Below are 25,133 nucleotides of genomic sequence, written 5' to 3'. Positions count from 1 at the left end.
TCGGAGAACAGAACAGGTTCCACAACATCATTTGGTACAGTCGGTTGACTGAGAGTGACGTGTTTCTTTTGTGTTTTTCCATCTTATCACTTTCAGCTGGAATGCAAATGAAGAGAAAGAAATGTACTTCTACCCATGAAAACAATGCACAAATCACAGTTAGACATGGCCTCAGTACAGGACCTGAGATGGGAACAAAGCAGCAGTTACAGTGGCTATTTTTGAAGAACTTCCTGGCTTAAAAAGAAAGCAACAGGAAGAACACCTGCATGGTCCTTGGCCCAGAATCATTCTTTCTCTACATTTAGGGAGATTTTAGGTACTTTTGCGGCCTGTTTGAGTTTGTCTGTGAATGTTTTGGAGCTGTAAAGCTGCGGAGAGAAAAGTGTGGTGTCATGATGGGGGCTTTACCCCATTGGCCCAGTCACCTGAGCAGTGTGGTTGCTATAGTGCTTACCTCATGATGAATGACCCCTGCTTCAGCACTTTTGCCTGTTGTTTGGACAGCCAGCAGTTGCTCGTTCAGTTTCCCACATAAAGGCACTGAGGTGGATTTTGTGATCGACTAAATCAGCAACAAAAAAAAAAGCATGGAAGTGGTTTTATGATGAACCAGGTCTCTGCAAACAAAGGCTGCTGTGAACTGCTGGCCAGGCGGTGTGGTCAGCATCGGCCCGCGTTCGCGTTTTTCCACATTTACTAAGAAAACGTGTGAATTAATCAAAAGGGGAATTCAGGATGAAATGGTGGAGCAGTGTTGACTGTTCTTGTAGGGGAATTGTGACTGTTTATTGAGTTGATCTGCATATTACAGCATGTGATGACAGGGGTGAGCAAGCTGGTGTTTTCAGTTTGGCACTCCCCATCAAACTATTAGATGAAATCAGAGCCGTCATCGGAGGACTAACCGCCTCACATGTTCCAAGCACAGATCAGAAATACACGATCACTCAGTTTGTTTCGACAGTTTCAACAGAGAGCCGTGCTTTTCTGTCTTGAAACATAATCCTGCAAATGAACGCGAGTTTGTTCAGTGTTTGCTGGCTCATTACCTTCTTTTCTTTTGTCTTATGTCTTATTAATGGCCGCTCACAAGTCGGATGTGGAGGATCATCTTTGTCCTTGGTACTGTCAGCTGACTCTTGGTCGATGGCTTTCATCCCGGTTGATTCTGTGACTGGCTTCACAGACGGCTCATGTCCTCTACTTTCGGTGTTCATGCAGTCTTTTGTCCGGAGGCCCTGCGTGTTCACCGATGTAGTTTTCCCCTCAGCTGTTGCACATGAGGTCATACACCACTCCAGTCTTTGGCTCATTCCTCTCCAAGGAACTGAGCGCAGCACATCAATTATTGTAGGCTAAATCCTCGTCTTATCGACTGTTGAATTGGGCCTTAAAACAGATTAACTCAGGCTCCCTAATCCTAAGAGTCGACTTGAACATACTGTTCATGCAACTAGTTCTGTAGGAATGCAGTGCGCCTGATTAGATTTAAAACTAGAACTCAGTGTTGACTGTGCATCCTTAGCTGATGTCACTAATGATTTATGAAAGTTGATGCTTAAATCTTTGTGCCTCTGCAGTGCATTGTTTAACTCATGTCCTTGTTTGGTTAATAAATCTCTGCGGAAGTTAACAATGCCTTCAGCTTTTCATAGCCACAACAATGAGACTCGCCCATACTGGGGCCTTAAAATGAGACTCCAAATCCAGCTGCAGCTTGTGTTGAAAGAAGCTCTTCAGAGAATAACTGTCATGAGGAAAAACAATGCTCTGAGATGGAGCTCTGGAGGTTTTCTTCTGACATTAAAAGTAAAACAGCGTATCAGTTTTTGGTTGTTAGTTAAGTCGTAAGTGTGCAATGAGGAGGCCCAGGCAATGCTGAAGGATTTGGAAGACGCAAGGAGGCACTAGGGGGAGGGTCACAACCATATAGAGACTGCTGTGTAATAGAGTGGCTCCCATGACTTCCTCTGGCAGCCGCTAACAGTCTGCAGCTGTGTTTCTCACAGAGGCATTACCGACCCGACTCTCTACTTTAAGGCACAGAGAGAAGAAAACAGACTTCGCCGTGATTCACGTCCAAACCTCATACATCAAAATAAATATGACGCTGGCAAAGCGAAAGGCAAAGGGGAAAATAGACAAGTGTAGGATGACAGGGAAAGAAATGAGGGAAGAATCGGTGAATGTGACAAAACGGAATTAATGTCCTTGTTCCTGCAGCGTTCATTTGGCCAGATGTGCTGTGGCCCAACACACATTTAGCTTCTGAGTTGAAATTTTCTCCCAGTTGCATAAAACACCTTTTGGTTTGTACAGGAAACAGAGTGTGTACACATGAAAGCAGGAGTTGGGATTTGCCCTCTTTATTCAGCATAACTGATGGGTTCGAAGTCATCTTTGCTTCGGTGGACACAAAGACGCAGACATGCACACCAACACACACAGAAACCTGCAAATTCAAAAGTCAATTGCATTTACGCTTTGCTGTCTGAAGTTAAAGTGTCTGCAGTGTCTCACAACATGAATAAAGTCAGTAGTTGTGCCTTGATATAAAGCAGGGTTTTATAATTTTAACAAAGAATATGTACAAATAGTATCTTCATTGGTGGGACCTGGAATTAAAAAGTAACATCATCATCATCATCATCATGACCATGTTTACCACAGTAGTTCAATCATGTAAACAAACCACCTACAGCTTAAAAGCTATAAGGTATTATTTCCCATGTGTTGGAACTGAAAATAATGGCAGCATGCACATACAATCACTAAAAACACACAGATGTCTCATTCTCCATGCTGAATGGTTAAAATACCAAACCACCACCCAGGTCTGCATGATGTCTGAGCATAAACTCGGGTATCACATGCTATCAGTTATTGCATTAGGTGGATTTAAATAGTCTGCGCCGATTGTAAGAATACGAAAACGCATGCTTAACTTTCTGTCTGTTTTTCAGTGGCGAGAGCGGAGCGGGGAAAACTGTGGCAGCCAAATATATCATGAGCTACATCTCCAGAGTGTCAGGGGGCGGACCCAAAGTACAGGTGAGAGGCGCTGCTTTCTTTTTCTTGCGAGGACGGTATGTAATAGATGCACGAGAGGTTTGAGATTGTTGAGATGTTGAGCTGCACAGATGGAACGATAATGTTGGACATGCTGAATGTGAAATGTTGGGGAAAGCATCCACACACTTCTGTGCAGTAGTCATTCATCGTGGCAAGCTTTTCATCAAGGTTCTTCAAGTTGAAGACGGTTGGAGTGTAAAGATGCTTTTTCGATCGTTGTTATTAGTATTACTATATATTCACTGGAGTGGAAATTCATTTTATTTAACATTTTCAAATGAATGGGTGTCCTTCATAACATATCCCACTTCTCGAATCATTCACAAAATACAATCTGATGTAATGGCACTGCAGACTTTTATGAAATCAAACATGTTTCTTCTTCATTCCTGCACATTTCTAGTTGGACCCAAATCTTCCTCTTATCATCTTCCTCCTTATACCCCATCAGCAGCCTCTTATTCACCCAGCCCCCTTCTGCCATCTGGCAGCCCCCCAAACCAGCAGATGTCCAGTTCCTAAGCTTGATAAAGATTCAAAGTTTGATGAGGAAATGCCGGCACCATGATGGCAGAGGGATTTTAATATTTAATCCACTCAGAGCTGCTTCCACCAAGGCAACGTTAGAAATCATCTCCAGGCTAGAGATGAACAGTAGAGCTGGTAGTCTGACAACATCGCATGTCTTAAACTTGTTCAGAGCTGACAGTTGCAGTATAGATGTACACTTTATGGCGAGTTATACAAATAACTATCTTGGTATTGTTTGTTAAAACAAATGGTGCCTTTACAGTGGACACACACACACACACACACACACACACACCAGCACGTTTATGCCTCCACCTCTTCCAGCTCCTGTTCAGCATCGCTTCCCGTTCACATGGTTCCCTTTAGCTTTGCACACATTGTGCGGTATTCTCAGTACAGCACATGCATTCTTCTGCAATGTGTTTATGGCTTGTGTTCACATGTGTGCGAGAATAGTTTTAAAAAGAATAAAGTCCCTGACAGCAACACATCTGTTCTTATCGTCACAAAGACTAATCACGTGGATCAACATTCGTAACTCGAACTAAAAATATAAATATCTTCTGGATATCGACAATTTATTTTAACATCTTGAGACCATGTCGGAAATGTGTTCTCACTTTGAAGTCGTTGTCTCTGGATTTAGTTTAGAAGCTACATTAATATAAGTCAATACTCAAAATGTGCATCGGAAGAATCTCCTCTGCCTCGGAGGAATACAATATGATAAAGTAGTGAACTGTTTGCTTCTCTATGAATACCTTTGAGTGTGAAGTGCAGTGGTTGTTTTTCCTTTCACACAGGACTAAATTTAGATACGCAAAATAATTCTTCTGTGTACAATAGTGGAAGTGGGAATAGCTCTGTCTGCTGGACCAATTTAAAACATGTGTTTCTGACATGCAGACGGCTCACAGGAAAAATAACGTCCTCCAGACTGTGTGTGTGTGTGTGTGTGTGTGTGTGTGTGTTTTTGAGTGGAAAGTTCCAGCGACGTGCACACCAGCCTGTCAGCGACGTAGCTAACAGCTTATTGCATCTTATTGCATCCTCGCAGCACGTCAAAGACATCATCCTCCAATCCAACCCGCTGCTAGAGGCGTTCGGCAATGCCAAGACCGTGAGGAACAACAACTCCAGCAGATTTGTAAGGCTTTCATTTTTAAGTTTGTACACTTTTTGAGAATCGGGACGCATTGCAGTGCAATTCACAACAGCTTCTTGTCGAATAATAGCCGTAAAATACAAAGTTGAATTTTAAAATCTTCATCCAAGGACACATTTTTTTAAGCCTCGTTTTTGTTGTGTGTATCAAAGCTTATTTGCAGTGTAAGGGAGGACGACTCTGGGAAACACAGACACAATTAGAGAAACCCACTCACATGGCAAACCCTGGACGGTTTTGCTCAGAGATGGGTACTACTTACCCCAGAGTCATTTGAGGACTCAACTTTTCTGTGGCGCACCTTTTGGATCCAAGCTGAGACTTTTCAACACAATGATTTGCAGTAACAGATTTTCTGTTTCACTGCACGAGGAAGCAATCCTCATGTGTGTCCTGGTTAACCAGAGCTGTGCTGTAAGGACACGTTGCATTGAAAGACATGCATGCAGAACCACTGAGGCACATTCTTCACTGCTTACAAAGTAACTTGATCAAAAAAGGCTTAAAATAGGTATTCAAGTTAGCATCCAAAGCATTGTTGTCTCATTGGTCAGGATATTTTCAGAGCCAGTTTGGGGGAAATGAGTTTGGTTTGGCACTAATGGCCTGAGATCGCTACTTTTAAGGTAATGTCTTTGAATAAATAGTGTCTCTGTTCACTTTTGGGCCATGCTGCATTACAGGTTTGTCTGGGGAAGAGAGCAGGACAAAAAGCAATATATAAATGTACACACACACACACACACACACACACCACTAGCACAAGAACAACCAGGGGCCAGTATTCAAGATCTTATAGCGCTGGCTTTAAACGTTATTGCAGCCTACTCCAATACTGAAAAAACATGTTTTGATCCATCAGGGGAAATACTTTGAGATCCAGTTCAGCTCCGGTGGCGAACCAGATGGAGGGAAAATCTTCAACTTCCTTCTGGAGAAGTCACGTGTTGTCATGAGGAATCCTGGAGAGAGGAGTTTCCATATATTCTATCAGGTGAGGCTTATTTTTCGAGCTGAAGAGTGAACGGGACACATTTGGCATGTGAAGAGGGCCTGTGAGGGAATTTCAGGACACGTTGGGTTAGACGTGCCATTTGGCTGCAGGAAGAGGGTCAATTTATTTTCATTGTGGATGGCTCGAGGCCCCTGGAAGAGGTCGTTTGCCATGGTGCAGTCTTCTTCACATGCAAAGTGGAGCACAGCACATAAATATAAGCCTGAAAATGTATAAAAGTGACATTATACACAGCCTTTGTGCAAGAACATGTCTGTTACATCCACAATGAACTATTCATTTCTGCTCTGCAGTTGATTGAAGGAGCCAGTGGAGAGCAGAAGAGCAGCCTGGGAATCACAACCCTCGATTACTACACTTACCTCAATCAGTCTGGTTCCTACAAAGTGGACGACATAAATGACAAGAGTGACTTCCAGGAGACGATGGTACGGTCAGATTCCTTCTGTTTGACAGGCAATCATTTACCACCCTCAGTGGTGTTGTGTGTGTATCTATGAACCTCATACCGGCGTTCATGTGGCTCACAGCCTTCTCTTTCCATTCCTCTCACTCCCTACCGGTCCTCTTTTGTTTTCTTTTCCAATGATCTCCTCCTGGTTTTGTTTACCAGTGAGACCGCAACAGGAGTAATTAGAGGACATGAGCTCGGTACCACAGGAGTGCATAAACCCACACTGCAGCAATGATTTAGCATGACCTTTTCCTTTGCTTTCCCCAGCATGCCATGGATGTGATCGGCATCTCTGCAGTGGACCGCTCCATGGTGCTTCAGATTGTGGCCGGGGTCCTGCACCTCGGAAATATAAATTTCAAGGAAGCGGGCAACTACGCTGCTGTGGAGAGTGAAGAGTGTAAGTAGGCTTTTATAATGGTCCACACAGGTAACAACCAAAGCTCAAATGAAAACTTTGTGATATTTTTTGTTTGATGTTAAACAATTAGCCGGGAGGGACCGATAAAAATCGTCATTTGTGCGTTTTGGCAATCAATAGCTAGCTGAGATGGTGAACGTTGGCTCTGAAGCTTCACTTGAAGCTGCACAGCTTTGCTTTGAGATAAAAGCTAATGCTAGCACGTTCTCATAATGAGAATGCTAACATGCCGATGTTGGTCTCCTAGTCTACTGGCATGCGTGTGGCTCTTTGAGGCTGTACTTAGGCACAGCAGGGCTTTGAGCTGAATGCTGACGTCAGCATGCCAACATGCAGGTGCAGTTTTTACCATGTTCGCCATCTTAGTTGAGAGTTTAACATTGACTAGTTAGTACTAACCGCTGAGGCCGACGGGAAAGGCACTTGTTTTGTGGGTATTTGGTAATTAACAAAATGAAACAAATGATGAAAGTCAGGAAATCATCAGAGTTGTTTTAATTCATCCTCTGGGGAACATGAATGGCTGTACCAAATGCTGTGCCAATCCATCTAACAGCTTGTTATCTTCATAGATTAAGTAAAAATAAGAAAGTCAGTGGGATTTGTCCTCTGGGACCATGAATGTACGGGGAAAAAAAACATGGCAATTTATAAATAGTTGCTGAGTCGGGACCAAAGAGGTGGATGACCAACATGTGGCTAAAAAGACTGATACAGTTCTTTGGTGCTGATGTTCAAGTTGAGACTGAATTGTGGTAAATTTCTTCTTCTCATTACATTCTTGCCTTTTGGAGTGTCTCTCTGCTCCTCGGTGTCCTGAGCTGCACTTCTCTGGTTGGTTTTGGAGGATATTTCTCCCTCACCACTTTCACTCCTTAAAGTTGTATTGTGTTAATGCAGGGCTGCAGCCAACTGTCTGACAAAAAAATGACTTGGAAACATACTTTTCCTTCTGTGCTCTTCTCTTTTTCCTTCTATTGCCTCATTTTATTCGTCTCTGTTTTGTTTTTCATTCGTTTCCTTCACCCCGCTCCTCATGCTGTGTCTGTATGATGCAGATGAGAGTGCAGTTGCCCGCGTACAAAGCCTCGGTCTGTTCTGTGCAGACGTAACAGCAGCGCTCCGTAATCTCTGCTGTTCCCGTTTCCTCCGGTCTCACTTACTGTGTGCTTTAACTGCAGTGTGTTGCACATTTGAAACTTTGCGAGCCAAGTTCACTCAGCAACAAGAGTCAGTGCGTCATCTGTTGTTGAAAGAGATGTTGAGACTACTAATTTGAACATTATTTTGACTGGTTGGGGGTCTTATTCAGTTAAAAGTAAGTTGATCCCGACAGTGACGTGCTGTTTTGTAATAATGACTATTTTAGGAATATTTTTGGGGTTTGGCATTATGTGTCGTCAGCACAGAGAAGGTTTTTGACTTCACTTGACCCATTACGTCACAATATTCGAAATACATTCTCTCTCTCTGCCTGTAACTGTACTAAGTAAAATCCAAAGATGTCATTTTTTACAGCCGCATCATTAAACGTGCACCTTTCAACCGATACCTTTGGTTTTGTACTGACCTGTTCAGCTAAGCACAAAGACTACTGCACAAAGAGGTCACTGTGCCTGGTTGCAAAATGAGTCCCACACATGACTCCCTTAATAAAACAACAACATGGCGTTTTTAAAAACTGTTCTCTGAATTAAACAAACTAGATATAACATGCGTATTGGTGAGCTTTAGCGGTGCTGGAAGGTGGATTTTGTTACCTTTAAACAGAGCCATGCTAGCTGTTTCCCCCCCGTTTCCAGTCTTTATGCTAAGCTAAGCTAACTCGCTGCTGGCCAGAGATTTATATTTCGTGAACAAATATGAGATTGGTATCAATCTTCTCATCTCAGTTTTGGCCCCAAAAAAGTTCCCAAAATGTGAAACTATTCCTTTATAAACCTCTGGGGCACCAGATGATGATATCATAACTCACTGCAGATGGAACTCTTAAAAAGCTGTGAAAGGTTTGCTTGACTTCTTTATCTTGCACCACATGTGAACATCTCAAATTGGATAAGCAGAGTCAATATTGCAGAATTGAAGCATTGAGTGACAGAATCATTGTATCTGTCACATCCTGTGGGATGTGACTCCCTCCTATTCCTCTCGTCATCCTGTGCCTCTTTGACGAACAAATATCCTGCACGGGAACTTACATATACACATATTGTACACAGCCTTTGTATACGATCTATACTTTTGATGCTGAACACAAAGAGTGACTTTTCCTCCTGATTTAAGCTGGCGTATGGTCAGTCACACCCTTACGCCCCATAAGGGGAGCTACTGCAGTGGTCTGAAGCATTCCCAGACGAAGTGAGTCTGCAGGCCTGAGAGCCATTTCCTTTTTGGGGAAGTGAGTCACTGTAATAAGGCAGGGAGGGGCTCTCAGGGGAGAATATCACCGCCAGGTCGGGACAAATGATCTCTGGTGTTCTCCACACTTTTATTTCAAGGGTTTGTGGCAATTTTGTGGCTTTACACCACACGTGCGCATTGATTTGTGAGCCTTTATCACAGATAAATAACAGTAAATGAAGAGCAAAAGGTGTATTGGAGCTCTAAATATGAAGTGGTTCTCTCTGCTACTCAAAGGTCACATGAGGCTGCCTTTCCAATGAATGCAATCCTGCATGTTGATTTGCATACTGGTTTTATAAGTGGATGTCTCTTTGTTGTTTAGAGCATAACCCATTAACATGCTGCTCTATTTCTCAGTTTATCATGACAGAACAGCATTACAGCAACAGCATAATATGCATTTAGACATGCTTAAATAGCCAAATTGACTGTAATTATATTAATATTCTGTACTTGTGTATATATTGATATGTCAATATCTATGTCTGAAAATTAGCATTTATAACGATACATGTTTGTTTATACACTCTGTATTCTCCTCTCGTGTCTCTTCTGTCTTTTTTAACAGTTCTAGCCTTTCCTGCCTTTCTGCTTGGAATTGACCAGAACCGCCTGAAGGAGAAACTGACGAGCCGGAAGATGGACAGCAAGTGGGGAAGCACAGTGGAGTCCATCGACGTGACGCTGAATGTAGAGCAGGCTTGTCACACGCGTGACGCCCTCTCCAAAGCCCTGCATTCGCGAGTGTTTGACTTCCTGGTCGAGGTATGATGATTACATGTTTGTACAGTGTTACATTTCAGTATTCATGGGTGACAAAGCTGTGATAACCTACAGTATAATGAAGATTTATTTTGGGAACACAATCCTTTGATTTCAGTCCATCAACAAAGCCATGGTGAAAGATCATCAGGAGTTCAATATCGGAGTGTTGGACATTTACGGATTTGAAATTTTCCAAGTAAGTGATTTTGGCTTTTTCACAGGCCGACACATGGCTGCTGGAATCTTACCCTGCAGCAACGAATGAACTAAATACAAGATTAACGGGTATTAACTTTGAACATTTAAAGAGATTAAACTCAAAGGATAAAACTAATTTATAAAGTGTGGATTAAGTTCTGTCTCCCGGTGGAGACTGCAGACCTCAACAAGCTTTTCTAATCTGATTACTTGTTTGTTTAGTTTGCTTAATGAGAAATATTGTTGATGAGATCGGACGAACTAAATGCTTTTGTACTATTTTAGTGAGCAAGAGCTTTGCATTCCTGATATTAACAACAGGTACTTCGTGGATTTCTGTACTCCTACTTATCTCACTTAGTCTGTGTGGATTTAATTCACTGTGTTAACTCTCTTCATCAGAAAAATGGATTTGAACAGTTCTGCATCAACTTTGTGAATGAGAAACTGCAGCAGATATTCATCGAGCTGACTCTGAAGGCAGAGCAGGTAAACGTCCTCCACAGTGTTCTCCTGTATTTGGTCTCTGTGGTTTTAATTTGCTGCCTCATTACATGTTTTATATTTTGACTCATGTCTCTCTTTGTAGGAGGAGTATGTGCAAGAGGGCATCAAGTGGACTCAGATTGAGTACTTCAACAACAAGATTGTCTGTGACCTCATCGAGAGCAAAGTAAATAAACCGCACATGAATATTAGAGTGCTGCATGTGGATAACACACAGTAATAGACAATTATGGATAGAGCTGAAACGACAAGATCATCAAAAAATGAACCAGCAATTATTTGCTAATTCAGTAAAATATTGAATATTTTCTAGTTCCAGCTTCTTAAAAGTGAGGATTTGCAGGTGATCTGTCGTCTGTGATAATAAAGCGGATACCTTCAGGTTTTCAATTGTTGGTTGAACAAAACAAGTGATTTGAAGACGTCACTTGGGCTTTAGGAAATTGTGATTTTTATTTTTCAAGAAATTACCCGGCAAATTAATCAATAAGTAAAATAATCATGAGTTGCAGCGCTTAATCATGTGATACAGGTGGAAGCTTTATATTTATAGATTATTGGAAAATAGATCAAATGTTTTAGAAATGCCCTATTTTGCTATTTTAAGTAATTGTACAACTAAAATACAACCTTCTATTTGGAGATAATAAGCACAGTTTTATTGAGAGATTGTAAAAACACAGTATTATTATTCCCTGCATCAATTTAATGAAACGCGAGCATGATCTTTATTAATGAGCAGCTGTTTTATTGGCTCCCAACTGAGTTGCAAACTCCCGCCAAGTTTCTGCTCCGTGACTTGGAGCTTAATTTCCTTAAACATGCCGACATGCCTCTTAATTTGATTTATCTGCCCCACTGAGAGGTCTAATCCATGAAATCTACAACAAGAGAGGAGCAGGGGATCTGTATCAGTGCCTGACACTTTACAACAGACCCACTTTAGTTTGTCCAGTGACAACTTAACACGTGTCCTTTTAACAGAGGCTTGTGTTCGCTGACTTGTCGACACTGTTGCAGCTGTGCAAACTGAAGGTCTACTGATCATCTCACAACATAACGGAGCCAAATAGGTCAGCATGAGAGAGAGGCCGTGCTTAAGCTGCTCCACTGTTAGATTTGCATGTACAGTTTATAGCATTTGTAGGTTTTTTTTCATGATACTTACTTATAATAAGCAACTTCTAATGGCACATAATAGGGCTGCAACAATTGATTATTTTCATCATCAAATAATTGATTGTGCGATCTATAAAATATCAGAAAACTGAAAAACGTCTATCACAATTTCCCAGAGCCCAAGGCAACGTCATCAAATGTGTTTATTCTGAACCCCAAAAGGTAATTTATTTACTGTCATTACAGACCAAGAAAACCCCGCAGTAAGTGGAGAAGCTGGAACCACTAACGTTTTAGAATCTTTACTTGATAAATTACTTTAAAAGATGATTGAATTTTGTTTTTGAATAATCTTCTGTCAACCGATTAATTGTTCCAGCTCTACTACATATAAGCATGTGTCTTATATAACAGAAATATAACAGAAAAAAAGAAACAGATAAAGTCGTAGCTTGAAAAGTCTTGGTGAGTTTTAGAGCCAATGCGGACACAAGTGTGCAATGTTTTCTGTGTGATCCCAGAGTCCTCCTGGCATCATGTGCATCCTGGATGATGTGTGCGCCACCATGCACGCAGTGGGCGAGGGAGCAGACCAGACTATGCTGCAGAAGCTCCGAGTCCAGATCAACACCCACGAACACTTCAACAGCTGGAACCAGGGCTTCATCGTCCACCACTACGCTGGGAAGGTCAGTCTGAGCGTGTTCATCTGCACTCAGTTTGGGGGAGTTTGGGTCGTTTGTCAGCTCACCCTGACAGCTTGCGTCATCTTGTTTTTGACAAAGAATGCTCCCGTCTGCTTGAAAATATCTTTATATCTCATATTTCATGTTTCTTACATCAACATTTATGAATACTGGCAACCTAATGTATTGATTATCTGTTATCTGTGTGGATTACACCTGGTTTTATTATTCTTAACTGTTGTCAACATCAGTATTTCAGCATGTTTATGCATGAGTGTATGTATGATCTATGTTCTATGCGTGCATGTGGATTGTGACGCTGGCACGTGTATCGTGTGATGCAGCGGCTTGGAGCCCAAGTCAAATTTCTCTGTGGGACAACATAGTATATCTTATCTTACCTGATCGTAACCGTTTTTCTTAACATGCAAAGAAAAATGTACTCCTATGCCTTAGTCCTCAAAACCAAACGATTACGAGTTCAGTATCAGGTTTACACCAACCTCCATACACTTGCCTTTGCCATGTTAGAAACTGTAATGTTTTATGCAACAGGTCCTCAGCAGGGAGCTGACAGAAACTTCTGGAAATAGAAAGTTATTAAAATGTCATTTTTTTATGGTGTCGTGTGATCTGTCATAAATACCAGTTATGCAGCTGGAGCTTTAATTCTGGAGTCGGTGTCGTCATCTTCGCCCTTTTAAGTTTTTCCCGTCTAAACTAACGCCACCTGTCTCTCCTCTCGAGCCGCTGTTACATACAGTCCCTCCTGTTATGTAACAGCGTCTAACAACGTCATACATGTAAATCAGCCTCACGTAATTCAGATGTTACAGTTCGTCTTTTTTTGCATTTATTTTTCACTCTGGCGGTTTGGGCCGAGGTTGTCCCGTGTCGTTCTCCAGATGTGTGATGGCCTCAGCCTGGCACACATGCCGCAGGCTTAATGAGCTGTGCCATAAAGACTCGAGGGGCTCCCATGACCGGACTCAAAACATTCCTACAGTCTCAGGCTACAGTATAGCAGAAATAACACGGTTTCATTTATATACTCTTAAACCGCTGCTAGTTTTATAAGGAAGCTAATCCTAGGGTGGTGTAAAGCTTGGATCTGCTCCCCTTCATTTTCTTTTCCCATACAATTTAAGCCAGAATATCAGTCACAGCTTTTTATTTTCACACAGGTGTCATCTGTCATTCTGTTGGCGGTTTCAAACGGTTCAACCTCGTCCTCTTTGATAATCATGACTCTTTAGAAATGCCTCTGTGTGCCTCTCCTCCAGGTGTCCTACGATGCGGAGGGTTTCTGCGAGAGGAACCGAGACGTCCTTTTTACTGACCTCATTGAGCTGATGCAGAGCAGTGAAATGTAAGTCATTGCACATTGCACCGACATGTGGTGAGGATTTCAATGGTTCGCACTTAAAGGGAGTCTTCTATTGTGATGCACATGGTTATAATTGAATACATCTGAATGAGAGCTTCAGATGTTCCCGTGCATCTGGAAGCTGGTGGGACGTAGCAGAAGTGTGCAGGGCCGGTGTTACGTCGCACCCTCTGCCCTGAATCACGTCTGGCTGCTGCTCCAGATGTGTGGCTTTTGGGGTCATACCCAGTCTGGCCTTACAAGTGCAGCCTCTCTGTGGGGCTGCATTGTGGAGTCTGGTCTCCCCTGTGTTTTGGTTTCTTGGGATTTCTTTGTGTCAAAGTGGCCGTCTGTGCAAACAGCCTGCATTGTCTGTGTAACCCCTGCAGGCCTCAGCCACTGCTCGCCCCCTTTGTGTGCTCGTTACGTGAGGCATGAAAGGAGGTTGCATCAAAATCCCATTCAGACACCTGCTGGAAAATATATGCATCACATGTAGGCACACAAGCGTATACACGCATAGATAAAAGAGTATGGCACGGTCACACAGAGGAAGCCTGAGAAGGAAGGAAGCAGACCTCATTCCTCAGAGCAGCAGGTCTGAATGGAGAAGAAAGGAGTGACCAGTATTGTCAGCTGGACAGTATTAGCAGACCTCTGGTTCATTTGTACACACAACCTGCTGATCCTTTTTTCTGCGTCCATAGCTCTGAGCCGGAAGTTTAAAAACAAACAAATACCGATGTGAGAGAAAGCCAGAAAGGGGAAGGAGTTTGACAAATACCGGTACTAATATGAAAATAATGAATTGATAAACACCAACGGCTGAAACACAAGCACGGTTCAATAAGCCGAATGTTAAGCAGCAGTGGGCGTCAACTTCAGACCAGGCCTGACGGTCACCACATTTTTATGCGAGTTTTCAAAGCAAAAAAACAGCCGACACAGTTCAAAAGGAGCTGAATACTTTGTGCCTGAATGACAGATGTGCTGATCACAAAAGGAGCTTTCTTGAAGATCCTAATTTTAGATGACTTTCTTTTCATTTATCAAATAATGTAGGTAAGCCTTTTGAATGTGTAGCCTTTTAATAAGTAATTGAAAGTGTTTATTTTACAGCATAACCTCAAAGGAAAAACAACAAAAACCTCTACTCTGTCTAGAAGTGGGTGTTGCACTTTTCCATAATGCAGGAATGTGCTGATACACCAGCATGTGAGACTGGCTGCAGTGTGGCTCAGTACGGCCTGCAGATGGCTTTAAATGTACCTTTGTCACAATTGAAACCCCACCTTCCTCTCTTTTAGCACTATATATGAAGTTCTATGAAGAAGGTACAAATGAACCCTGAGTCTGAGTCTCCTAAAAGAAGAGCAAGGGTTCAAACCTGAGCTACTTTAAAATATTCTTGAAATGAGTTTGTCTTCAGTTGAGAGAAACCCGAGGATATGTACACTTCACAAATATCTGCTACATTCTGACCAGCAGCAACACATCATAGCGTAGTCGTGATGTTATAAAACACCACAAACTATGAACTGTACGTTGAGGATTAGACCAAAATATTATTCCTTGAAATCCAAGTGTACTGGGACCCAGTAATCTTGCTGGAGGGAGTGTAAGAATAATAACAATGAAATCTAATTACAGAGCACTTATCAAAACAATGTACGAAGTGCTTCACCCAGGAAAAATTAAATAAAATACCAAAGTGAATGATGAAATACATGAGGGGCAAGATTAAAAACAATAAACAAGAAATTAAGAGCCAATAGAATAAACAGGCAGCTCAGATAACACCAGGATAAGCTTTCTGATCAAAGTATGTTTTTAGAAGAGACTTAGAAGAAGACGCATGACATGCTTTTATTCTCCGTAAAGTCTTTTTAGGAGAAAGTTGACTTTGTTCTTTTATATTTCCTCTCAAAAGCCCAAATATCAATTAAAAGTGATACATTTTTTTTATCTCACCAAAGCATCAAATAATCGCAAGCATTCCTCTATGGAGCAGTGTGGCCTTGGTGAGAGGTGTTTGTACAAACACAGCACAGTGCGACCACACACACACACACACACACACACACACTTGTTTTCCCACCCGCCCCCAACTCAGACCTTCCCAAGTGGTTCAGGAATTCTAACCAGTGACCTTAGTCGAAGGTCCTTGGTTCTTTAATCATTAACTGCATTTTTTTTGTTTCTGGCTGCCAGGGAAACTCAACATTATTTTCATCTCTAAGACACAATATTTAGTTGACTCTGTTTTTGTTGATACGAGGATGACACCTGCCTTCCTGTGTCAGTCCTAACTCGATGTCCTCAACTCTGTCCTCTAACAGTGCCTTCATCAGAGCACTGTTTCTAGAAAACCTCAACGCTGAAAAGAAGGGTCGACCCACAACTGCAGGCAGCAAAATAAAGGTGTGTGTCCAGCTGAGTGTGTGTGTGTACCTGTCCCTCTTCTTTATCAGGGTTGCTGTGGTAAAGGCCTTTGAAAAGAGAATGTGTGTTTGCTGTTCAGTAGTGTGTCCTTCAGCAGTTAGTCAGTTATTCAGACGCAGCATTTTGGGTTTTCATGAGGCATCATTATGTACATCAGTGACATCATTGCCTTTCTTATTCTTTGCTCTTACTGCGCCTCTTTAGAAACAAGCCAACGATTTGGTGAGCACACTGATGAAATGTACTCCGCACTACATCCGCTGCATCAAACCGAACGAGACCAAGAAGCCCAGAGACTGGGAGGAGAGCCGGTAAGTGACTGGCCCGCTGTGTCCCCTGATGTCCTCGCAGCCTCTCATGAATACAAACCATCCAGTGTGTGTCAGACGGATTGCTGATAAAAGACACATTCATCAGGTGGCTCACTACTAACAGCAGGTGTGAGAGTAACATTTCAGAGTGAACACGTGATTTGTCACATGTTTGCTCTGAGAAGGAACGGACAATTAAAGACGAGGATTATCCGACATCCGTCATATTATTCTGTCTTTTGAAAATACATATATTATGAAAAGACATGTAATTTTAAATATATTTTTATTCACACAAGGAATTGATGACAATCTAATATATTTATGATCTCTAAATGAAGATGAAATAATAGAAAATTGTCTTACTCTCTAAATATTCTCACACAAGAAGAAAACACTGAATCATTGTTCTGATCCGTTGTGCTTGTTTTATTTCTTTGCTCTTTTTTGGATGTTTTCTGTCCGTCCAAAGACTGAGTCATCTGAGACCCCCCCCCCTCTCTCTCTTTCTCCCTTTGTTTCAGTTTCCCCGCTCTTTCCTCCTTGCTCACAGGCTTTAGGCACTACATGTTCAGATACAGAGTGCTGTTGTATTGTTCAGAGCCTATGGCCTTCCTGTTGTGAGTCGGGTGCAGAGTTGCTCATTAATTAGCACCGGAACTGCTGTTCTCACAGGAAGTCTGAGTGTACTAAGTAGTGCTTAAGGTCTTTGTTTGAGGGGAAAAGTTTGCCAAACGCAGCTAGTTTGCATACAATGACATATGATTATACCTTCCGCTGGTGGAGCAGGAGCCTCATGCACCGTAGACCTGGTAACAGATGTTTGAGTTCAAGTTTATATCTCAAAGTACTGAAAAAGTAAATTACTTTAGGATGTTTTTATGTCTTGTTCATTTTATTCTAATGTTGATCATTTTTTGTGTGTCTTAAGAGTAAAGCACCAAGTGGAGTACCTGGGTCTGAAGGAAAACATCAGGGTGAGGCGTGCTGGCTACGCCTATCGCAGAGTCTTCAAGAAGTTCCTCAACAGGTAACACGCCTCAGACTCACAGTGAGCTCATACTTACTTCTGACTTTAATTTGGTTTAAAGGAGTGACATCAACATTAAAGTTTGTCATATTGTGAAATGACCCTCTATCCAAACCCACGCCCCCCCTCATGTACTTTATTTCTCTCATGAACATCCTGGTCCTCAGGTACGCCATCCTGACCAAAGAGTCCTGGCCAACGTGGCGAGGAGACGAGAAACAAGGCGTCTCTCATCTCTTACGTTCTGTCAACATGGACCAGGATCAGTTCCAGCTTGGACGTACCAAGATCTTCATTAAGGCCCCTGAGTCGGTATGTTTGACATCCGCCATCAGATCCTGCTCTTTTGCTACGTCTGCGCACTTTATGACACCACGTCGCTACAAGAAAGCAATCCAGAAAAAGTGTACCTCAAAGCGAGAACTTTTTCACATGTTATTTATGTACAGACGTAGAACTGTATCACGTGTCGGAGTGTGTGCTGGCACGCAAAAAGCCTTTTTGTTTGCAGGGAAAAAACTGAACTCACCATTTTTACAATAAACACCATAAAAGGGCACTAGTGTCCCAAATCATGCTTGAATCCCTGATGTAGGGGAGGAGATTGAACCCGACCCTTGCACCACGTCAGCACTGAGTCAACACCGCTCTGGAACTAAAACACTTGCTTGTCTTTTTCCACCATAACTACGTTTTCTTTCCCTCATGATTCCTATGAAAGCAGCACTTGTGTAATGCCCGTGCTCTCACTTATTAACATTTGTGCACGAAGGAGCCTGCACACACACAGCAATGTATGTTTGTGAGCTCATACACAGACATCTTCGTTTTAATTCAGGCCTTACAGCTGATCCTGAATGCCTTTACTCATTCATTGCAGCCGTGCAGGCCAAGAGTCCCCCATCCCCCACACTGCCAGACTGAGAGTCCAAGGTGTGCTTGTGAAACGCAAATATCACACAGGGCGGACCGCTGAAATGAGCTGCCAAGCTTCTCAAAACAAGCCTCTGTGTCTGATAAGACACTTACTAATTAGTGGTATGACTGAAGCATTTTTTTTTTCTGTTTGATGTAATAAGTCAAGTTTGTTTGACGCCGAGTTTCTCCGTCAAAGTGCTGATGGATGAGCGGCGGCTTACTGTCAGTCATATTTATTGTAGCCGTGTATTAAATCTTTGTACGGTGCTTTTAAATGCCAAATCGGGGGTTAAAAGTAAATTGTTGCTGACGAATCAGTTCATCACATTGTTATTATAATGATTTATTCAACATGAAAATAATTGTTAGTTTCAGTCCTAATAATGATCATCTTGAGCTAAATTCATCACTGAGTAACATAAACATCAACCCCACCAGCTGTTTGTTATTACATTAGTTACCTGGGAAGTTGAATCACTCGTCTGGTGAAAAACACCGAAGCCTCAATGATTACGTGGCGTCACCGTCTCAATTCATGACTCAGTGCATTTCATTGGGGGTTTGTTCCTGTCCTGGCACATTGCAGCCTGTGGCCGGCCGCGTCGATGCCAGGCCTGTTGCTGCAGTGGGCAGGATGTTTAGTCTGGGAGGCAGAGGGCAGAGAGTGTGATTGCGTGTCTCGAGTCCCATCAGGAAATGACAGACTGGTGCTCTGCTGGTACAGAGTCAGCTCCTTGAGCAGGAAGTGGTGAAATCACCTCACAGCCAAAGAATAAACTATTTACTTGATGTGGATCCTGGTAAGCGGTGTATTGATCATGCCGAACAGTACAAAACAATGTGCTGATGATCGGAAACAAATCAAAACAATTTCCGTTTTCCAGTAAACTTAATCAATAAGTCACACCAATCAGTCAGATGCAGAAGATGACACTGCCTGTTAAGTAGTTAGGAGTAAAACCTCCTCTCATGCACTGAAAAGCCATAAAAATCTAAATGTTTAGATTTGGCTTTGTTCAACTCTACCCAGGAATGTTCAGTATGTATGTGCAGGCATGCATCCCAGTCTCTGTGTTTAGGTGCGTCTGTGTTTGGGTTTGAGCAGGTGTGCTCGTCTCTTACTGTATGTCGTTTCTCTTTGTTTTTGTTCACAGCTCTTTCTGCTGGAAGAGACGAGGGAGCGCAAGTTCGACGGCTACGCCAGGACCATCCAAAGAGCCTGGAGGAAATACATGGCCCGCAAGAAGTATGTCCAGATGAGGGAAGAAGGTGAGTGGCACAACGTCTGACAGCTTTATTCTACTATCAGAGTTCCTCTGTCTCCGTCTCTCATTCTCGTTCTCTTGGTTCTAGCCTCTGACCTGCTGTTGAACCGGAAGGAGAGGCGGCGACACAGCCTCAACAGAAACTTCGTAGGTGACTACCTGGGCATGGATGACAGGCCTGAGCTCCGGCAGTTCCTGGCCAAGAGAGAAAAGATTGATTTCGCCGACAAAGTCTCAAAATATGACCGCCGCTTCAAGGTTGGTCTCTTTGAGTCTGCAGCTTGCTTCGGTCTTTTAACAACTGATAAAGCATTCATAGAGTTCTTCTGGGTTTTTTCCTGCTATTTTTAGGGAATCAAGAGGGACCTGGTCCTGACCCCGAAGTCTGTGTACCTGATTGGAAGAGAAAAAGTGAAACAGGGACCAGAGAAGGGGCAGGTTACAGAGGTGCTGAAGAGGCGGATTGATGTGGACAAGATCTTGGCAGTATCTCTCAGGTACATTTCCCTCAAATCTGAGACAAACTAGGTTGTAATACTATAGAAGTATTACATCATCTGTATCAGATATCAACATAAACTCCTTGTCAACAGTTGAAACACAGCTTTTCAACAGGAAGTATTTTATTCCTTTAGGTGGTTTTAATGGAGTCTCACTTTAGTTCAAGCAAGCACCAAAGATCTTTTCATCACTGTTTATGACCACCACATGTTTCAAACAAAACCCTTCCATACAAACAAATGTGGTGCTCACTCCACCTACATAAGTCAAATGTAAGCCCTGCATCCTGCTGCAACATCACCCATTTAACTCCTGCTGCATTTGCATTGAGGTATATTACAATTTCCAGGTCATGGACATCATCAAGGTCTCAAGCTTACACGGCTTGCGTGAGGCGCATCACATTAGTCCACTCAAATCCAAAAACAAATTGTTAAAACATCGACAAGAGGTTCCTGATTGAACGAGCATATCGTAGGGAGAAACGCACCATAATATAGGATAACAACAGTGCCTAAATACCAAGACTTGCAGTACATGGCAATATACTCTAATGACATGTTGACATTTATCAGATGTGCATTCAACTTTTTTGCAACTGAGCAACAACATGTTTCTTGGTATTTCTCTCAGATAGGGTTCCTTCGGAAAAAGGGTTTAAAGTTGGATACAAACTTGCAAACTCCATCCCACTCTGCTGAATACAGTGAAACTTGCCCATGCTTTTACTTTGACGCTGTCTGTCTGTCGCTCTGTGTGCAGGCCTGACTGATGGTCAACATCTCACAAATGTTGCTAAATCATATGCAGTCAAAAACATTGTCATTAAAGAATGCCGCCGAGTTAACTACAAAGAAAGAATACAAAGAACTGAGAGACTCTTTGTTGTTGATGGGAACGCTGTAGATCTTGTTTTAGAGGTAGAAATCAGAGCATGTGGCTTTGGATCAGCGGGGTAATATGGACCAGGTGGTGCAATGAGCGAAAGCAGGAGTTAAGTTAAGAGTAAAAAGCTCATCAGAGAAAAACTCCACCTCTGTGAGAGCAACAAAGTATCCTTGTGTGGGTAACGGGCACAAGCTGTCTTCCCTCTTCAGATGTGAGCCCCCCCCCCCCCCCCCTCTGTTTCTATGCAAATGTAAAAGATGATTCTGACTCTCCATCTTAACTTCCATCAAAACGGAGCAGTTCAGCTGCAGCGGAGTGTCTTTAAAACATTTTTAAAAACAACCTTGTGAATGCGGTTTTTTTTTTTCTTCAGTGAGATCTGCTTCATGTCTCAGCGGATACGAGGATTTTGAGTTTTAAGTGTCACGTTCATGTTTTTTGCAGTACAATGCAGGATGGTTTCATGATCATGCACGAGCAGGAGTACGACAGCCTGCTGGAGTGCGTCTTTAAGACGGAGTTCATCAGCTTACTGGCCCGCAGGTTTGAGGAGAAAACCCAGAGGAAGCTACCTCTCAAGTTTAGTAACACGTAAGTAAACACACGCTAACGTTTTGACAATAAATCAACCACAGTCAATAACTTAACTGATTGAGTTTAACTTTATTAATTATAATTTAAATCAGACTGGTATTAAACCCTCATTGCTAATAAGTTAGCATTTCAAAACCACTGGTTAAGCAGAGTGAAAGATTTCAAAAATAATGACCAAAAGAAGTCACAGGGACCATTTCAAGAGAGCGTTGTCTACAAAACTGTATTTGTTTGTCCCTCAGACTGGAGATGAAGTTGAAGAAGGAGAACTGGGGCTTCTTGAGTGGGGGCGGCTCCCGGCAGGTCCTCTTCGTTGTGGGTCAGGGAGACATGCCAGTACTGAAGCCTTCGAGCAAATCTCTGCAGGTCAGCGTCGGCCCCGGCCTTCCGAAGAACACGCGTGAGTATTTACACACCCAAAGCACAGCAATGACCTCGTTCTCACAGCCAGATGTGATTACGTTAACCTGAGGGGTGATCTACTCATCACTCGGACTTCAGCCTTATGACTCGAAACACTTGGAAGCAGTTGGTCTCATATTCAGAGACAGCACAGACGTCTGAGTGTTACGAATATAAACCTATAGAAGCGTATGTGATGAATTAATGCAACGTTATGGACGTAAGGACATAATATGTTTGTAGAGAGTATGTTTCATTTCATATAACACAAACTTTAAAAAGCATGAATTAGTATTATTAATCTGTTGGTGTTACCTTTGAAAATTCTGATGATCTCACCGGACTTTTACTTTAACAGAAATGTCTCTGTCCCATCTCGAAATTTTACTCCCCTCTCTTCTTTATTTCTTTCATCCTCAGGCCCCACCAGAAAGAGCTTCTCTCAGGTTCGATCCAATGCATCCAGAACTCACCAGAACACCCCCTCGAGGGCGGCGCCGGGACCTCCAGGTACACCCGCAATCTCACCGGATCTGAACAGGCTTCTCTTGCATCCATGTGGCCTGTCTAAATCTAAAACAATCTTCTTCTGTTTGTTTGTTTTTTGGCTGCAGTTGCTCACCAGAATGGTGGCCCTAAAAACATCAACCACGTAGCCAATCAGAGGAACTCGCAGCATCACAACCAGAGGAACCCCCCGACCGGCAACGCGACACGCCCCTTCCTGCCCAGCAACGGCAACCAGCTGAAGGAGCGAGGCGGCAGCCGGCCGCAGCCCAACCTGGACTGTCTGAAGGTGCCTGATCAAGGAGCTGCAGGGTGAGACACTGGCACAAAACACAGTCAATTAAAACACACCAACCACACAGTGAATACAGGAGCAGACAAAATAACACGCACATGCACGTAGATGACGTGTCAGGAATAAGGACTTGTGCAAAGGTGGATCAATTTACACTGAGTGCAGCATCAGTGAGCCCTTCCTGTGATAACTCTTCATACCTGTCTTGATAGTTGTGAGACTTAGACAGTTGTTTGCCTCTTTGGAGCTGTTTTTGGTATCTTGTGTTAAAAAAACCCCACCAGAATCATGTGTTAGTGTCTCACTGCCTAAAAGTGTGTGATTTGAGTGAATGCTGCTGAAATGCTCTGTTTTTGTTTGTTTGTTCTGTGGTGTTGGGATGTTTATTGTCATTTTTCCAAAAGGCCAGACCCCGTTTTCTATTTCCATCACAGGGAATCTGACGAGTATGACGAACACAATTGTATCCTGAGACCACTTTAATAGCTGACGTATGCTGCTACTTATCATTCAGCCCAATATGACTCCACCGTGTAGCATTCAGTTCACACGTAACGCTCTCTCCCGTTAGGTATTTAACATTCCTGTGTCTAGTAAACGTATTGGTACAAAAAAAGATCATTTGTACTTTCTACAATGTGTATATAACTGCTCAATGAGGTTTTGAGGCAGTATGGTGCAGTGGCTCACATACTTTTTTATATTCCCACACACTCTAATGCACACACTTGTGTTTCTATAATTTGGCATAATGTGGATGATTTATTCTTTTGTAGCAATGGAGACAGACGGCCAACTTCAAATGGAGGAATGTGAGTTGGAGAGTTTGCAGTGTTTTGGGTGGTGGTTGAAGACTAGAAAAACTTTCAGCAGCAGGATATGTTGATGCTTCTTCTCGTGTACTTTTTGTTTTTTTTGACTGCAACGAAAGCAAAGTTCAAACTCTCTGAAGGAGCCGACTGTAGTCCGCAACTAATATTTAATTCTCTGCTGCTGCTCAATTTCTTTGATATAAAATGGGAATTATTGTACAACTCATCTGAGTACAATAGATCTTTCATTTATGAATGAAAGATCCTTTTATATGTTTTTGTAATGAAAGATTTCCTCCTGTGCACTTCTTCTGATGCCTCATTTTTATCAAAGAGATGAACGTTGAAGATGGAAGTTGCTTTCATGGACACAAATCTCACTGGGAGGCCTAACTGTTTCACCTTATAAATGCATATGTTGCATATGTAATATCGAACTAGTGACACGTCATTTGTTCTGATGTATTTGATCCTCAGTTAGTTGAACAGTTGAGTGAAGTTGTTCACTCTCATCCTTCAATTTTACATTTGGCATTGTGTGACAAACTCGTTTTAAAAGAGGATGTACTGTACATACAGTATTCATAATAAATGAGAAGAGCCAGTTTACAGAATAATAAACAGAAATCTTAAAGGTACCGCTGACTCTGGATCAACACTCTCTGCTCTGAAAGGCTTCCTGAAATTTAAACGTTTTCTAGTCTCGGTGCGTTTGTGAAAGATAGTGTGCAGTCAATCACCATCTTGTGGCTGATTTGTGAACAGCAACACAATCGAGCAGGAGGCATTATAAGCACAAATCATGTGTTTACACTCACTATCAGGTGAAAATAAAAAAAACACAATTTGATCACAGTGTGGTTCTGACAGATGTGGAAAAATCTAATTGGAGTCAAAATGTTTTTACATGACAAGATGGTGATTTATGCACACACAGAAAACACCACACCTACAAACAGCTTCTTCTGACTTAACTTCACAGCCAACTGCAGCACAGTGAACTGAACTTTTCCCACTGAGGCGCCTTCTTGCAGATGTTGACCGTCGTGTGGTTTCCCTCTTTTTTTTTTTTTTCTTTTTTTTCTTTCTTATGACGCCTCAGAGCCCACAGACCGTCAGCCAGCAGGCCTGCGCCGGGAGGAGGGCGACCCAAACCTGCACCCAAACCCAAACCACAGGTGCCCCAGTGCAAAGCTTTATACGCCTACGACGCTCAGGACACAGACGAGCTCAGCTTCAATGCTGACGAACTTATTGACATCATCAAAGAGGGTAAGATGGCTTGCTTTTGTGAAAAAAAAGAAGAGATTTCCGTGATATTGAAATGTACTTGAATGTTTGTGTCAGATATCAGCTTGAAATGGGCCTCTAATCTCGTCACGTTTGTTGGGTAGATGCATCCGGGTGGTGGATAGGACGACTTCGTGGAAAGCAGGGACTTTTCCCCAACAACTATGTCACCA

The 25,133-nt window shown here is 42.5% G+C and overlaps 1 protein-coding gene across 2 annotated transcripts in view; it reads left to right on the top strand.

Annotated features, from left to right (window-relative positions):
- The window catches only part of myo1ea (myosin IEa), a 42,437-nt gene that overhangs the window by 15,854 nt on the left and 1,450 nt on the right, over positions 1-25,133 (top strand). The window contains exons 5-29 of one of the 2 annotated variants that reach the window (XM_079282270.1): positions 2,967-3,054; positions 4,664-4,753; positions 5,634-5,765; positions 6,080-6,214; positions 6,508-6,640; positions 9,633-9,829; positions 9,945-10,025; positions 10,430-10,516; positions 10,617-10,700; positions 12,175-12,342; positions 13,623-13,708; positions 16,045-16,126; positions 16,352-16,458; positions 17,390-17,488; positions 17,656-17,800; positions 19,561-19,675; positions 19,760-19,929; positions 20,023-20,168; positions 21,505-21,651; positions 21,897-22,054; positions 22,477-22,566; positions 22,671-22,875; positions 23,635-23,670; positions 24,773-24,942; positions 25,065-25,133. The exon at positions 25,065-25,133 is cut by the window's right edge and continues 1,450 nt beyond it. In XM_079282270.1, coding sequence (XP_079138396.1) covers positions 2,967-3,054; positions 4,664-4,753; positions 5,634-5,765; positions 6,080-6,214; positions 6,508-6,640; positions 9,633-9,829; positions 9,945-10,025; positions 10,430-10,516; positions 10,617-10,700; positions 12,175-12,342; positions 13,623-13,708; positions 16,045-16,126; positions 16,352-16,458; positions 17,390-17,488; positions 17,656-17,800; positions 19,561-19,675; positions 19,760-19,929; positions 20,023-20,168; positions 21,505-21,651; positions 21,897-22,054; positions 22,477-22,566; positions 22,671-22,875; positions 23,635-23,670; positions 24,773-24,942; positions 25,065-25,133 — 3,020 coding nt within the window. The remainder of the gene's footprint in view (positions 1-2,966; positions 3,055-4,663; positions 4,754-5,633; positions 5,766-6,079; positions 6,215-6,507; positions 6,641-9,632; positions 9,830-9,944; positions 10,026-10,429; positions 10,517-10,616; positions 10,701-12,174; positions 12,343-13,622; positions 13,709-16,044; positions 16,127-16,351; positions 16,459-17,389; positions 17,489-17,655; positions 17,801-19,560; positions 19,676-19,759; positions 19,930-20,022; positions 20,169-21,504; positions 21,652-21,896; positions 22,055-22,476; positions 22,567-22,670; positions 22,876-23,634; positions 23,671-24,772; positions 24,943-25,064) is intronic. The other variant, XM_079282271.1, reaches the window with a different exon arrangement.

Source organism: Melanostigma gelatinosum (assembly GCF_949748355.1).
Source record: "Melanostigma gelatinosum genome assembly, chromosome: 2".
Classification (NCBI taxonomy): Eukaryota; Metazoa; Chordata; class Actinopteri; order Perciformes; family Zoarcidae; genus Melanostigma; species Melanostigma gelatinosum.
This window is presented reverse-complemented; position numbering and strand designations above follow the sequence as displayed.